The sequence below is a fragment of the Lipotes vexillifer genome, unplaced genomic scaffold, assembly GCF_000442215.2.
Source record: "Lipotes vexillifer unplaced genomic scaffold, Lipotes_vexillifer_v1.1 scaffold730, whole genome shotgun sequence".
In the NCBI taxonomy this organism is placed as follows: Eukaryota; Metazoa; Chordata; class Mammalia; order Artiodactyla; family Lipotidae; genus Lipotes; species Lipotes vexillifer.
In genome coordinates, this window is record NW_006793934.1 from 451,769 (window position 1) to 467,132 (window position 15,364).

Consider the following 15,364-nt stretch of genomic DNA (forward strand, 5'->3'; position numbering starts at 1 on the left):
TACTTCATTTTCGGTATTTATCCTTATCTGACTAGAGGTCTGACTTTAATCCTTGCAGTTGGATTGCTCTGGGACCTCCTCTGACTGTGGAGTCCAAATGTCGGGGGTCACCTACTTCTGTACCAGCGTTTTCATGGTAGAACACGTCTAGACTAGGTAACTAGTTGGCACGGGGTCACACATTGAGTTAGTGGTAGAGCCAGAACATGAATGAATGCAGGTCAAGCTAAACAGCCAGTGATCGAGAGACCGGAAGTTGGAGGCTCAAGTGCTTGATTGATGGTGGTTGTTTCTGAGATCTGTATCACCCCAGATTACTTCTGTGCAGTTAGATCTAAAGGATGGAATCAATGATCATGATAATCTGTAGGTGGGTTCATAACTCTGTCTCCTTTCAAACCTCTGTAGCGGGACTTGGAGTTGGTTTCAGGGTAGGAACAAGGAATGGAGTCTCATAGCCGTGACTTAATTTTGGAATTCCTTTGCATGTTGTGTATCAGAGTGATCTAGTATTTGGACTGCAGTTTATGGTCTTTGCAGGCATGAGAAACTTGTCTTGAGCCCACTCTGAACTCCTCCCCGCCCCCCGTATTGTTTATCTTACTGGTTTTCTTTGTCTTTTGTAGGCATATAGTTGCCCTATGTGGGCCCCGCATTCTTACCTGTACCCTCTGCACCAGGCCTACCTGGCAGCCTGCAGGATGTACCCAAAGGTCCCTGTCCCTGTGTACCCTCAAAACCCTTGGTTCCAAGAAGCTCCGTCTGCTCAGAATGAAAGTGACTGTGCCTGTCCGGACGCGCACTTCCCCGTGCAGCCTGAGGCCAGTGTTAACGGTCAGATGCCACAGGCAGAGATTGGACCGCCGACGTTTTCTTCAACCCTGGTCATCCCTCCGTCGCAGGTGTCTGAAAGTCACGGACAGTTGTCTTATCAGGCCGACCTGGAACCTGAAAACTCTGGGCAGCTTCTTCACGCTGAATATGAAGAGTCGCTGAGCGGCAAGAACATGTTCCCGCAGCCATCTTTTGGACCGAACCCGTTCTTAGGCCCAGTTCCCATCGCACCTCCTTTCTTTCCTCACGTTTGGTATGGGTACCCTTTTCAGGGATTCATAGAAAATCCAGTAATGAGGCAGAATATTGTTCTGCCCTCTGATGAGAAAGGAGAATTGGATCTGCCCCTGGAAAATCTGGATCTTTCTAAAGAATGTGCTTCAGTTTCAGCAGCAGACGAGTTTCCCGAGGCTGGAGGTGAAGACACCCATCCTCTCCCTGAAGCCAGTGTGAGCGAGCACGGAGGCCAGGCAGAGCAGTCATCCCAGACACCTAAGGCAGAGCTGGCACTGGCTCCCGTTCCTCCTGTAGCAGAGGGAAAGGCTCATCTTCCCACTCCGATCCTAAACAGAGAGAGAGAAACTGTGCCTGTTGAACTTGAGCCTAAAAGGACCATTCCGAGTCTGAAAGAAAAAGCAGAAAAAGTGAAAGATCCTAAGGCTGCTGCCGACGTGGTCAGTGGGGCCAGCTCTGTGGACAACAGGGTGCCGAGACCAAAAGAAGAGAGCTCAGAGGATGAAAGCGAGGTGTCTGACATCCTGAAAAGTGGTCGATCCAAGCAGTTCTATAATCAGACTTACGGAGGCAGGAAGTACAAAAGTGATTGGGGCTATTCTGGTAGGGGGGGCTACCCTCATGTGAGAGGGGAGGAGTCCTGGAAAGGGCAGCCAAGCAGGAGCCGAGATGAAGGTTATCAGTACCATCGGAATGCCAGAGGACGGCCCTACAGGGGGGATAGGAGGAGGTCAGGGCTGGGAGATGGCCATCGCGGACAGCACACTTGATGGTGTTGCTGCGGCATTTTAGAGCAGAAGCCCTTTCTTAGGTGGAATGTTTCTGAAGTCTTTGAAAAAAACAACGTTAAAATAAAAACCCAAATTGGAACTCTCTCCTCCCCTCCCCCTTTACCCTCACTCTCATTCTGGACAAGAGATTTTGGATATGCGTTTAAGGGGGCAGGTGAATTCCTGGTGTTGCCATTTTTCTTCGTTCAAAATCTGTCTATTTATCGGGTGACTGCCCCCATAAAAAGTAAGAAATGTTTGTTAAAGTATTTTTTATAAACAGCTTAATATAAAACATTATAGATTTAGTGTTTGATTTTTTTCCTTATATAAGTTTAATTTTCAAATGTTGGAAATGTGTGCTTTATAGTGTTTACTAAAGTGACAAAATACATCATTTGACACACGATAGATTCCAAAACATAACGTTGCACCAAATAGAAATGTATATTTTATTATGCAATGCCTTAGTCATAAACTGGGCTCAAACAATTCTTTGCCTAAAACACTGTTGTCTTTTGAAATGCTTCCAACCCAAAGGCCTTTCATCTCAATATCTGTCAAACTTGAATAATGTCTTCTCTTTAATATTACACATAAGGCAGCCTATTAACCTGTGTCTTAGAAATGTTGTATATAGTTCTTTTAATATTCATAGGGTATATTTTTGAATTTTGGTGAGTATTTGTTGAACTTGAGATTGCATACAAGAATAGATGTTTAAGAAATAATAGGAAATCTAATGAAATGGCTGTTTCCACCAAGAATTCTTAGCACTGGTGTAAATATCATGGTGCCTACTCGAAAGAAATGTAGATGCTATGCATTTTGAAAATAATCTGCATCTGTTAAAACTGCAGAAGTTTTTTAATGCCACTTTAACACTAATGCACTGACAGATTTAAATATTTTGTGAGAAGAAATGTTAAAAATTTTTAGCTTGACAGGTTTCTATAGAGTTACTGTGTTTCATTTTTCCCTTCGCACCACACTCAGTTATGTGTACCACTTTACATTTGCATGTTCAATTTGTCGCGGCTGGAACTATTGTACAAAAAAGGATGATTGTGACTTTGAGTTCTTTTCTAGAGGATGCTGCTAGACAGTGGATTTGTTTGCATTTAATAGCTTGTCACCCCTTCGGTAACATGTCTCTGATTCTGCTTCCTTCCAGTCTCTTGCAGTATTCACTAGACTTTCCCTTTGCATGTTGCACTCTGTTCCCATTTGGAGATTTGATTCTCTGAATTAACACAGTATTCATTCATCTGTGTTACTATGTAAAAATAACTGTAGCTTATATTTCTTATTTGTACATACCAATGTGAAGTTCTACCCTTTTTTATGTTCTGCTTTGATCAGGAAGTTTTGAGTGCTATGCAAATAATATAGTAATTTCTCTTTGCATGCCATGTATAATATACCTAGCCAAAAGTAGATTTTTTTTTTTTTTTTAAAGCAATTACTTTAAAAGCAAATACAATTCACTTGAATTTGACAAACTGAAGCAGATGAGTTTTCTGGGTTCTCTGATAACCTATGGGAATGTTTGGATGCCAGCTAGGCTCAGTGAAATCTCCACTGTACTGTAATAATGATTATTTACCTCTGTGTTGTTTTAATTACCTAATGTCTTTGTAACTGCTGATTTGAGTAGTGATTAGTGTGTAGATGTTTTGTAACATAGGATTTTAGAGAGCACTTTGAAAGATAACATTTTATTATGATGGTGCTAGGTAAAAATTTGTAAAGACTGGGATGGTTGTGTGGAAAAGAAAAAAATTCTTGAGAGAACCTGTTGAAAGGAATTTCTGTTGTCACCTTCTAAGCGAGAACAACTGGGGAAGGTACTGCTTAAGCAATTTTTTTCTTAGTTAACATCAACAGTTGTTACGGAATGAGAAGATGAGAGGGTCCTCCACTTTCAGCTCATGCTTGTATATGTAGGATTAGCTTACCTGATAATTTTAATGAAAATTACATTAGATATAATGACCAGATTTTAAAGTTCAATGTAAGTTTGATCTCAGGAGTCCAAAAGAAATCGCTATTTCCTGTGTCCTTTGTTTTATTGACTGGGATTTGATCGTCCCAGTTTCTTCTCGAAATGTTTAAAAATTGGATAGGAAAGAATACTGTTTATTTCTTCATTGTCACTCTGTCTTACCTCAGTTGAGTAACAGAATACTCTATAGTTCCTGAAGGAAATGCCGATTTGCTTCCTGTTTCCCATACTTACCTCCAGGACATGATGGAAACAGTGCTGAAAGAGAACTTTAGCAGTTGGTACTTTACTCAGTGACCTCTGGAATAAGAATAAAAGAGCTGACTTTTGATTATTAGTTTTAAAATTATCTGTCTTTACGTGAAGGTCAGTTTTGTTTTTTTCCTTTAGGCTTGTTATCAATATATTAGTCCAGGGGTTTTGCCTTATGCTGAGGTCACACTAGGGCCAAGCAAGCTTTTGTCCTCCTTCGTTTTTACTGAGTCGTGTGGTATGTTGACATGAGATAAAATGTTTTCAGAGAAGAGCAAAAGCTTAGAAGTGAGAATCATTTGTATTTTGAGTTGGAAATTATGGAACTTATTCTATTATGATACACATTTTGAAGAACAAATGTTTAGAATGACCAAAGCTCACCTCTTCTTTTCATTTTAGTTGCTTTTGCTAAACTTGATTCCAGCCCCTTTCCTTTTAGCATTGTGTATATTTCTCTTCTTCATTTCCTCTCAGATAAATCTTCAATTCTTGCTCCACATACCTGTTGGTGGCAGGATACTAGCATCTGTTTCCTCATCCTGTTTCCTGGTAACCTGTATGTTCATTTTCATGGCTGACCTAAGCTCAGACCCTGCCTTGGCCTGGCAGGAGTAGGTTTTCCCTACTGATACTTTATCGTATTTGATGCAGACTGTATATATTCTTGCAGTGTGTTTCCTTTGTGACTCAAGGTTGAATAATGCCTGTGAACTGCAAACTTGCTTATGATTGACTTGGTGCAATAAATTTCCTTTCTAACCATTTCTGGTTTAGAAAACATTCAGCCATCCTAGAAACTAGCAATATTTATTTATGCCTCATTTATTTTACCTTAGTCTTTCACTTATGGGTACTAAGCAAGGTCCATTTTAGTGTAGCTGAAGAGACTACATATTTGCATATTTGGCTACACTATTTCTGTTTACTGTAATTTGCTTCCTATTTAATGTCTAGATGCTATTGTGTTGTTTCCAATCTTAATGGCTCAGTTCCAGTGTATCAAAGAACTAAGGTTTTGCTACTAGTGGCAGCCACTCACTCTCCCACTATTTGGGATTTCCCACTAATTTAGGTTTTTTCCTCCCCTGAAATACAAATTTTAGAAAAATCCTACAAGAGGGATGGGTGCATGTCTTAATGCTGGGAAACAGCGACTTTGGGGTTGAATTTACTTGAATGGATTAAAAATTGCATTGTTACAGAGCTAGAAAAAAATTTATGTATGAAAAATGATAATAGCCTTACACTGAGTACAAATAATACTTAAAGCATGTGAAGATGTGATCATTTGTGATGTTACTTGTAAAAAAAAAAGTATATACATCTTTTGAAGTGTTGAAAGGAAAATAGTACTTTATATTCTTTATCATATCACTTTTTGTAAGTGTTGAATATATTCCTGTTTATTTTTCTATGTTCTGTTTTGTAGCCTTAAGAAGTGTTTCAAACATATCTGAATGTATAAAATAAGAGTAAATGCCCTACATGGTGTGATGCTGCATTATATATAAAACTGTGTGCATATATTAAATTTTGTCTCTTGATTCTGCTTGTGATTCTTTGGTTCTAGGGCTTTAACCAGGTAATATAGCATATAAACCTTAAGAGGAGTTTAAGGAAACTCCTAAAATTAAGAGTTGTTTGCCATGGTTTTTACCCAGTCAGAAAATCTAGTGTGTGCAATGAAACACCACCCGGGGTTTATCATCTGTGAGGTAAGTGCTGTTCTTTTCCCTACGTTACATATATAATAAAACGGGGGTCATGCAACTAGTAAGTGGTAGATTTGAATTTGAACCTAGCTCTGAGTGGTTTGAGAGCTAGTCCTGTCATTTTTCTCAGCAGTCAGTAAATGAAATGGGGATGTGTAGAATAACTTATAAATGACTCCGTTTTTTTAAGTTAAACACTGAAAGTTTTATTTGAAAACAGAGGTAGCAAGTATACTTAAATACTTTGAAAACCCAAGTTTCTTAAGGCTGTATTTCTTCATTAAATCAAGTCGCCTAAGAATATTGCTAGTTAATACTCATTTAACCTACTCTGGACTTTCTCAGAGTGGCTTTCTCAGGTAGCAGAGCCTGAAACAAAGGCTTCATTCAGCACAGGGTTTGAGAGACAGGTGACTTAGGTGCAGGGGCAGCAAGCTGGGAAGGGGTATCCCAAGTCCTATAGGCCCGTTTGGGGCTGCCTGAGAAGGTGAGTGAACTATCACAGAACCTTGGAGGGATCAGAGGGAGAAAGGAAGGAGGAAAAGGAGGAAGCATTTCTCTGTTAGCTGTGTTGAGTGCCAGCACCTCTTCCCACGGAGTTGATAGGGAAGAAAGCAAGCAAGATGTCTGCTGATGCTGGCTGAAGCCCTTGCAGAACTGGACACTCGATGTGGATGGATAAGGTGAGACCGGTTAACCAGTGGGCCACAAGAAGTGTCTCATGCCGGGTTTCCCTAATAAAAGTTTTCAGAGAAAAGCACAATGGTCTGCTTTGCATTTTGAGTATATTTGTTTTACTTTCACTTGTTGACTCAAGTGCAGGTCTAGAGAATGATACGAGGATGTAAATAAACTGCAAAAGAGAAAGTAAACACAACTTCCCTTCACGGCCCATAATTTATAAGCTTTTCCAAAAGTGAATCATGCACTCCTCAGAATAGTGAAGCTACAGTTGTTGGTATGAACATCAAGAGTTTTCTAGATCCTCCGAGTTCAAAAAATTCTGTAAGCTAGTTTCATTAAAAAAAATAAATTTATTTATCTTTGGCTACGTTGGGTGTTCGTCGCTGCACGCAGGCTTTCTCTAGTTTGCGGTGAGCAGGGTCTACTCTTTGTTGCGGTGCACAGGCTTCTCATTGCGGTGGCTTCCCTTGTGGAGCACGGGCTCTAGGAGTGCAGGCTCTAGTTGTGGCGCATGGGCTTATTAGTTGCTCCGCGGCACGTGGGATCTTCCTGGACCAGGGCTCCAATCCATGTCCCCTGCATTGGCAGGTGGATTCTTAACTACTGTGCCACCAGGGAAGTCCACTAGTTTCTTTTAAATGAAAACCTTGGTTTTGGATTAAACGCCTTTGGGTAAAGTAAGAAACAAAGTAATGCTATGCCTATCTAGGGATGTGCCTGTTACTGTGTAACTTAGTTCTTTGCAGGGGCCAAAAATGGAGACCAGAAACCAGAGGGCACAAACATGAAGTGACACTAGTGCTCTGCTCCACGAGAAGGGACAGATTGTCATGGTTGCCAGTCTCATTAGCTGAAAACTTGTAGGTACGGGGGACAGACTTGGGCACATGCAGGGTTGGGAGCTGGAACTATCCACTACAATCTGCCTGTATTATCCTTTCCTCTCACTAAGCTCTTCAGTGCGCATGCTGACTTGTCTCTGACCTGTGTTCTGGTTCACATGGATTTTCTTACCATTTTTATCATTATAGGTGCTCCTTTCCCTGGGAGCTGCCTCCTTCATGTAGCTCCCACCCAGAACTATTTCTCTTCTGAACCACGTGGTGCTCACAATACACCAGGCACTGGGGTTGAGGGCTTGACATATGTGTATCTAAATGAATGAGTGAAATTATAGAACCAACTAAGTAGTTATCTATCCATTCTTTCTACAGAAACACACAACCTCTATGGCAAGTAGATTCATTCCTTCAATACAGTAGGCAAACAAACAAACGCCAGACACCAAACTGCACATTGAATCTGTAAGCAAGAGAGAAAGCACTGGACGACTTCCAAGATGCTATGGTGTAAAATTAGGTTAACTTAAATTACATAGATACACTTTTTGTAAAGACTGCTGCACACTAGGTTGATTATAAACAATTTATATGTACAAAATTTAAATTCAAAAGGTAATGGGTGTATAATATGTCTCCTTTATTCCCTGTTCTTAACCATCAAGTTATCCTTCTCAACTTTCTTGAGTATCCTTTTGTGTATTTTAGTATTTTGTATATTTTCATATAAACGGTGTATTACAATAAATTATGTGGCACCATGCTTTTTTGCTTAGAGATTTTTTCTAATCAGGATATACTGAGCAATTTCATTCTTTTCAATAGCTAACATCTACATTCATGTATTTGAGTTGGTAACAGATTTTATTAAAAAAACCCTTTTCCTTGTGTTAACAATTTTAAGTCCTTTTCTACTGCTATACAAAATTTTAAGTAACATGTAAATCTGTTTTAAAATTTTCATTTACATGAAAAATAATACAACTGATATTTTATCAGCAGTAAGTAGAAAGAACTGTGCTCTTATAATACAGATATTTTAAGGACATAATACAGAATCAGTAAATAAAAACAGCTTTTGTCTTATTTTATTCAATACATTTGAAATAATGATTCACAAATTTAACCTATCTTTAAAAATAGGCAATACTTATTTTAGTATAATCCCATTTATGTACAAAACAAACCCTTTACATATTCACAGTTAAGTGCACAGAAAAAAAGCATGAAAGGATATATATTATTAAACATAAACACTGGTAACATTTGGGAGGGTAAAATAAAGGGAAATCATAACTCTATTCCATATATTTCTGTAATATTTGAAAATTTCACAACAGACATGTATTTATGGATTACTCAGATAAAGCAATATTTTTAAAAGGCCTAATGGGGCTTAGTTAAACCATACTTTCTATCCACTGCATATTAATTAAAGCTTCTATTGTTTCAAGAAGCTCTAAAAGTTTGTTCAATAATTTCTCGTTTTCCTAAACGCTTCTCACTTGTAGTGTAAGTTAGTTCCAGCTCAGCGCATTAGGCAGAAGTATAATTGAAAGTGGTTTTACACTACAGGTATCCCACTGTTCAAGAAATTTGGATAAGTCTTTAGAACTCCAGCTACACACTATCCAAAACTAAGAAAAAAAAGTCAAATAGATAATATCCTTTATATCCAAACCTGGAAATGAATATATTTGGTACCAAGGGATACTCTGTATTGCTATCTGGGGACCGCTTTGCGTTAATGTTGCCTTTAGGTAAGTGGCTCACAGTCCTTGGCCGCCCATCAGAAATCTCTGGAAATTTAAAAATACACAGATGCTTAGGGACCAACTCTAAAGATTTTGAACCTATACTGTATTTTTAAAGGAAACAAATATTCTTTAAAATGCTTTTTCCAAAATCTTGATCAGTGATTACATAAAGTATGTTTACAGAATGACATTACCTTGAGAATAATTACAGAATATAGAATCTCATGAAATGCTACATCTAATTCAGAGTAAAGTTAGGATTTATTTTTGGTGGGGGGGGGGGGGTTGAAATTATTTTTTTGCTAAAGATATTCAAAAGCACCAAAAACATTGTCAACAATGCTTAAGTCGGTAATAGTCTTTTCCCAGCAGTGGTGTTCTGTAGCAGATAATCTTCCTTTGAAAGTCTAAACACATTGACAACTTAATGCAAAGACTGAAAACAAACATATATAATCCTCATGTTTATTTATCAAATTTCATCAGTGGTGTCATCGACCGTCTTTTAAAATAAGGGCAATTTCATTATAGTGGCATACCTGGCAAACCATGTAAGTACAGAAACCTTTTTCAAGATTTTTAAAAGGGGGCAACACTGCTCAGCATTTGGTACCTGTACACCTACTGAGTATCTTCCCATACATCATGAAAACTTGGAGGTAATTTGTATAGCCTGAAATGTCTTCATTTTAGAATGTTACGCACAAAAAGGGCCTTATCATCAGAACAGAGAAGTGGCATTTGCCGTATTCAGACTACAATTTAAAACACAACTGGCTTTATGTTACAGTAAGTAAATTATACTTCAAACTCCAGAGCATGTGGGACATAAAACCTGACCTAAGTTTTATATGACAAAAATCCCAGTAAATGTTTCTTTTAATAAATGGCTTATTGATATTCTCAGATTCACTCTAATCATCCAAGAAAAAGTAGTTTCCACTCTTCTTTTGTTCTACATCCTAAAAAATAAAATAGAGAAGCAATAAAAATCAACACCATTCTCCTATACGTAAGGGTAGGGTAGACTTTCACCTGCAGAATTACTTAGCAGTGTTTATAAGTGTCTATACAACCTCCTCTGCACTCACTGGCTGCTTCTGGATATGCCTGGTTCCACTACTTAAAGGCAAGATTACTATCTCTGCTACCCATCCCTACTGCCTGGACAACCTTCCTGCTGCACACCTCATACAAAATTCCATTACATAAAATACTTAAACATATAAAATTTTGTTATATAAAATACTGTTTCCAGAAAAACTATTAAATTCCATTTTCATCATTTTAACTTTAAGCTTCTGGTAAAAAGGTAACACTGGCAGTTTGAGAACTGCCTATTACACAAAAAGTATATAAAAATAATTTTTCCCAGCACTGTTTACAGACTGGCCAGTAATGATCCATCTACCTACTTGCCTAGCTGCTTGCTCCCTTATTAGGATTGAGGTATGACCATCTAGGATGAGTGGATATAGAGAAAATGATAAGTGTACCTGGGGACTGAACTAAGTCTCTACCCAAGAAAACTACAACACAAAGTGTTTGTAATGCTTCAAAAGAAATTCTTATGAAAATTAAGCTGTGCATAATAAGTGTTCTAACATTTAGTTCCTCTCTTCTGCTTAATATGCTTTTCAAAACTGAGAAAACTCTTCAAATTTAATTTAAAACTTGCCATTTCATTATCCTGGCCAGAGAGTAAACATTTATAAACAAAATATACAGTGAAGGCTAAAGGCACCCAGATATTATGTTAGATGCTTAAGTATACATGATGTGCACCATGTCTCTGCCTTCTAAGAGGTCACATTTTAGTAGCGAAGCTAGAGGAGGACAAATAAGAAAGGACAGTATGTGTAACATACTTCTAAAGCTTCTAAGTATTAAGGACGATGGCTAGAGGGCCATGAAATGTAAGCAGGATTTTAAAGAGGCACTGCAGGGATACCAGAAACACAGAAATGCTTTTTTAGCATTCATTTTTCTTTTTTTGAGAGATGAAGAAATGACTATCTTCTAAAAACCACACATTTCACAGACTGTATCAAGTGTAGGGTGCAAAATTATTTTACATACTACAAAGAAAAAAAACCCACTGACAATTTAACTGACAAAATGTTTTTTCATTGTTTAGGATTTAATGCTCATTGAAGAAGTCTGTTTAGACTCTTAAAATATGCATTTTAATCATGTGTTGCTCTTCTGCGTGCACAAAAAGAAAATGTGTAAGAAATATTGATTAAGGTATTTGTAAAAACTTCTGTTTCAAGTGTAATCTTTCTGAAGACATTAAATGGCAAACTCAACAGAAGCAGTATAACAGTGGGTGCAACTCTAACAGACAATGCAGCAATGGCAGCTACATCACAATTGCTGCCTATCAGACTGAAGTATGCCATCAGATACTAAAATGTGAAAAACATGAATCTTAGAATTAATGAAATGACATAAGATTTTAATGACACAGCCTTCAATTTAAAACATGCTTTTCAATTATTTACGCTGAGAAGTTATCCGTGATTTAAGGTAATTTTTCTACATACCTTAATTGAATTGAGTTTGTTTATTCTTGGCCTATAGTTGTTTGGATCTCTTCTGAATGTAATTTCAAGCTGAGACAAAAATTTATTCATGCCAGCCAAAAGTGTTTGAGGACTAGGGGAAAAATAAAATCTATCAGTTGTGATTGACTTTTACCCCCCCCCCCCAGTTTAATTACTTTTTTAGGATGAAGAGTATATTACGAATCACTGTTCCCTCTAATTCCCCAATCATAAGTCATCTGGATAACAGTATAGTCACAGTACATTATAAAGTCTATATTCAGAAATGTCTTTGCTTGGACTATGTACTTTGTTTGGCTATATTTTTATGCAAAAGAAACACAGTTTAAAGTGCTTCTGATCTGGAAAGAAAGTCAGCGAGAAGTACTGCTTTAGAAAAATAATTTGATTGAAGAATTTCAAATCTAAGATATTTAGGGGAGAACAGAATTTAACAGAAAAGGTAATACTTATGTTAGAAATTTGGCACAAAGCAATAGTACAACATAATGGTGTTTAGTAATAACACCTTTTAAAATTTCTATACTTTATTCATCTTCTCTCACCCAAACTAGTTCTTAAATCATGTTAAGTCTTATCATACATGTGGAACATTTTAAGCATTTTGTAAATACAAAGGGAGGATCACTATTTGAATAGCTTTATATAGTCTAAGAAATTTCCCTAACAAAGAAGTTATGTTATTTTCAGTAATTGATACATAAATTTTAAATAGAAAAAAAAAAAGAATTCTAAGAAGTTTAGTACTTCTATTCCTTGGATGAATTATTCAAATAGTAAATCCATTCCTCCCTAAACCAGCAAACATTATGTTGGAATCAAATGAACTTGCTGTTTTTACAGGTCAAATGGCTGAATATCAGGAATTTCATACAGTTCAACCTAATAAGGTTTCAGCACTAAAAGTATAAAAGATTTCTCATAAAAAAAATTTCCCATAAACTAGTGTGAAAGTTCTTTATATTACAAGTACTTTCAATCAAGCCAATAAGGAAAAATGAGAGAAAAGGGGGACGGAGGAGGTAAAATCATTCATTTTTAACTCTGCTGTACATTAATACCAGATATTTGGGGTGTAGTGAGCTTTACCACTAGCGGTGTAAATGGGGCAAATCACGCATCCAAATAATGAAACAGACAAAACTGAACCTGAAAGAAAAGGTGAGGGGCCCAAACTTCCACATACTTATTCCCCTGGGTCAGGAGTTTACCATAGTCTAAAAAACGCTATTCTACCCAGGGCCATCCAGTACCGAATATGAATAATCTTGGGAGTTACAAAATCATTTCTAGAATTTCTAGTTGTCTCTTTCATTATTAAAAATGAAAACAGTATGACTAATGTCTATATGTTGATTGGAAAATTTAAAATAATTTTCTGGGGAGATTCAAGATGGCAGAGAGTAGGTGGACGTGGAGTTGCTCTCTCTCCACGGATGCATCAGGAATACATCCATAGATGCAACAATTCTCACAGAACACCAGCCAAAAACTAGCAGAAGACCTTGGACACTGGAAAGGAGTATAAAGATCCCTGCATAACTGGGTAGGATGGAAAAAAAGAAGGAAGAAGGGGAAGAGGAAGCCAGATGGGACTGCATGCTGGGGCGGGGGAACTGAAGCAGAGGAGAGATTCCAGAATTTGGGGAAACCTCCTCTATGATGGGGAAATTGATTGGGACAGAAGGGAAGCAACTGAGGCTGCTGGAAGAGGGTGAAGCTGCTGATCCGTAGCAGACAGGACAGAGTAAGAAATACACAGATGGTCCATACAGTGGCCCTACGTGACCCAGACTGGGATGTGTGTTCACAGGTGTGCAAGGGGGCTGGGAGCTGGTGTGTGTGGGGATTGGAGAACAGGCCCAGAGCAAGAAGTGCTGTTGGCTGTGGGAAGATGGACCGAGGGGACGGGAGGGAAAAAATCCGCAGCAGGGAATGCCTATGGAGGAAGACTGCACTGCCATGGAAGCAGGGCACTACTGCTGAGTCCCACGCAGGGGGAGGAGCCACTATTGTAACCTCTCTCTCCCCACGTTGCTGCCTGCCAACGACAATAAAAGAAGCCCGCTCAGGGCTGGTTCTTGTGCGCTGGCTGCTGAGACATAAAAAAGCCCCCCTCAGAGATGGCCCTCACGTGCCGGCTGCAGGGCAATTAAAAAAAAACCACCACCACCCTCTCAGGGCTGGCCCTCACATGCCTGCTGCCAGGTGTTGGAAAAACCCCATCCAGGGCTGGCTCTCAGGTGCCTTATGCTGGGCGCCGGAAAAGGCCCTCACTAGGGCCATATCTCTTGAACTCACAGCCGCCGGCTCCCCTGTGCATTTGGTGCCGCTGGGGCTCCCGTGATCCAAGCAGCCATACCACCTCTGCACCTGGTCCTCACAGGGCCAGACCCAAGAGCTCCAAGACAGCCTCAGGACCAGACTCCTATGGGCGGACCACACACAGAGGTGGGGATAAAACCAAAGCTGAACCCCAGGGACGGGGCAACTAAGGAAGAGGACGGAAAATCTTTCCCCTGGCAGCATAAGCTGCAGATTAAATCCCCACGATCAGCTAGGAAGACCCTGTGTCTATGGAACATCTGAGTAGACCAATGAGTGTTCCCACAAATGAAAACAGTCCAGCTCTGGCAACTGTGGACTTTGGGGGCAGCACACGTGGGAACTGGGCCAGAGCTGGAGGGGGTCCCCAGGCCCACAGAAGGTCCAGAGACCAGCCCAGAGACAGAGGAGGGGCTCCTGGGGAGGTGGAAGGGAGCTGTGGCTCACAGTATGTGCAAGGACCCTCACAGCGGAGACCCCAGGGGAACAATTATTACTATTAATTTTATTATGCTTTGATTCATTCTGTTGTTGGTTCTAGCTTATTTTGTTTTTGGCTTGCTTTACTTTCTTTTTTTGTTTTGTTGTTTTAGATTTTTATTTAGTCTTTTGGGATCTCTGTTTTATAACATATTTTTATATTTTTTTGGTATATTATTTATATTTTTACTTTGCTTTTCTGTTGTTCTGTGTTCTTGTCCCGAATTTTTTTTCTTCAATATGTTTTTTAATATTTCCATTTCTTCTTTGCTTTTCTGTTGTCCTGTTTTTCCTTTTTTATTTTACTATTTTTTAAATCATTTTTATAGGTTTGTTTGGTTTCCTTACTTTATTATTCAGTGGGCACACTGCTTTCCTTTTGCTTTTATGTTATGTGTTTTTGTTAGTATTAATCCTAATTGTTTGATTTCATTTTTGAATTCTTCTATTTGGTTTTTCTCTTGCTTTTTTTGTTTTATTTGGCTGTTTTTGTTTCTTTTACATGTGTGTGTGTTTCCGTGTTTCTGTTTATTTTTGTTTGATTTTGTTTTTACCATTTCTCCAGGGTTTCGTTTGTCTTTTTTTTTTTAATACGTTTTCTATTTTGTCTTTTTTATATTTGTTTCTACACTGATTTTCTGTTGTCTTCTTTCCCCTTTTTGTTTTTTTAATATCATTTTTGTCTGTTTTGTTTCTTTGCTTCATTCTTCAGTTGGCACTCTGCTTTGGTTTCTGGTTCTTGTCAACTCTCTTCTTAATTGTTTGATTTCGTTCTTGGGTTCTTTTGTTTGTCTGGTTGTTCTCTTCCTATTTGATTTACTTGGCTTCTGTTTTTGTTTCTTTTGTGTGTGTGCACGTTTCCTTGTTTCTGTTTCTGTTTGATTATACTTCTTACCATGTCT

At 38.5% G+C, this 15,364-nt stretch overlaps 2 protein-coding genes across 2 annotated transcripts in view; one reads left to right on the forward strand and one right to left on the reverse strand.

The window, feature by feature from the left end:
• Positions 1 to 1,928, forward strand: part of OTUD4 (OTU deubiquitinase 4) — a 36,865-nt gene extending 34,937 nt beyond the window's left edge. The window contains exon 21 of the mRNA XM_007466900.1: positions 627 to 1,928. Within this exon, the coding sequence (XP_007466962.1) occupies positions 627 to 1,838 (1,212 nt within the window). The 3' untranslated portion in view covers positions 1,839 to 1,928. The remainder of the gene's footprint in view (positions 1 to 626) is intronic.
• A 7,630-nt stretch (positions 1,929 to 9,558) lies between these two features.
• The window catches only part of ABCE1 (ATP binding cassette subfamily E member 1), a 34,807-nt gene continuing 29,001 nt past the window's right edge, over positions 9,559 to 15,364 (reverse strand). The window contains exons 17-18 of the mRNA XM_007466902.1: positions 11,637 to 11,748; positions 9,559 to 10,052 (exon numbers count right to left, since the gene is read on the reverse strand). Of these exons, the coding sequence (XP_007466964.1) occupies positions 10,005 to 10,052; positions 11,637 to 11,748 (160 nt within the window). The 3' untranslated portion in view covers positions 9,559 to 10,004. The remainder of the gene's footprint in view (positions 10,053 to 11,636; positions 11,749 to 15,364) is intronic.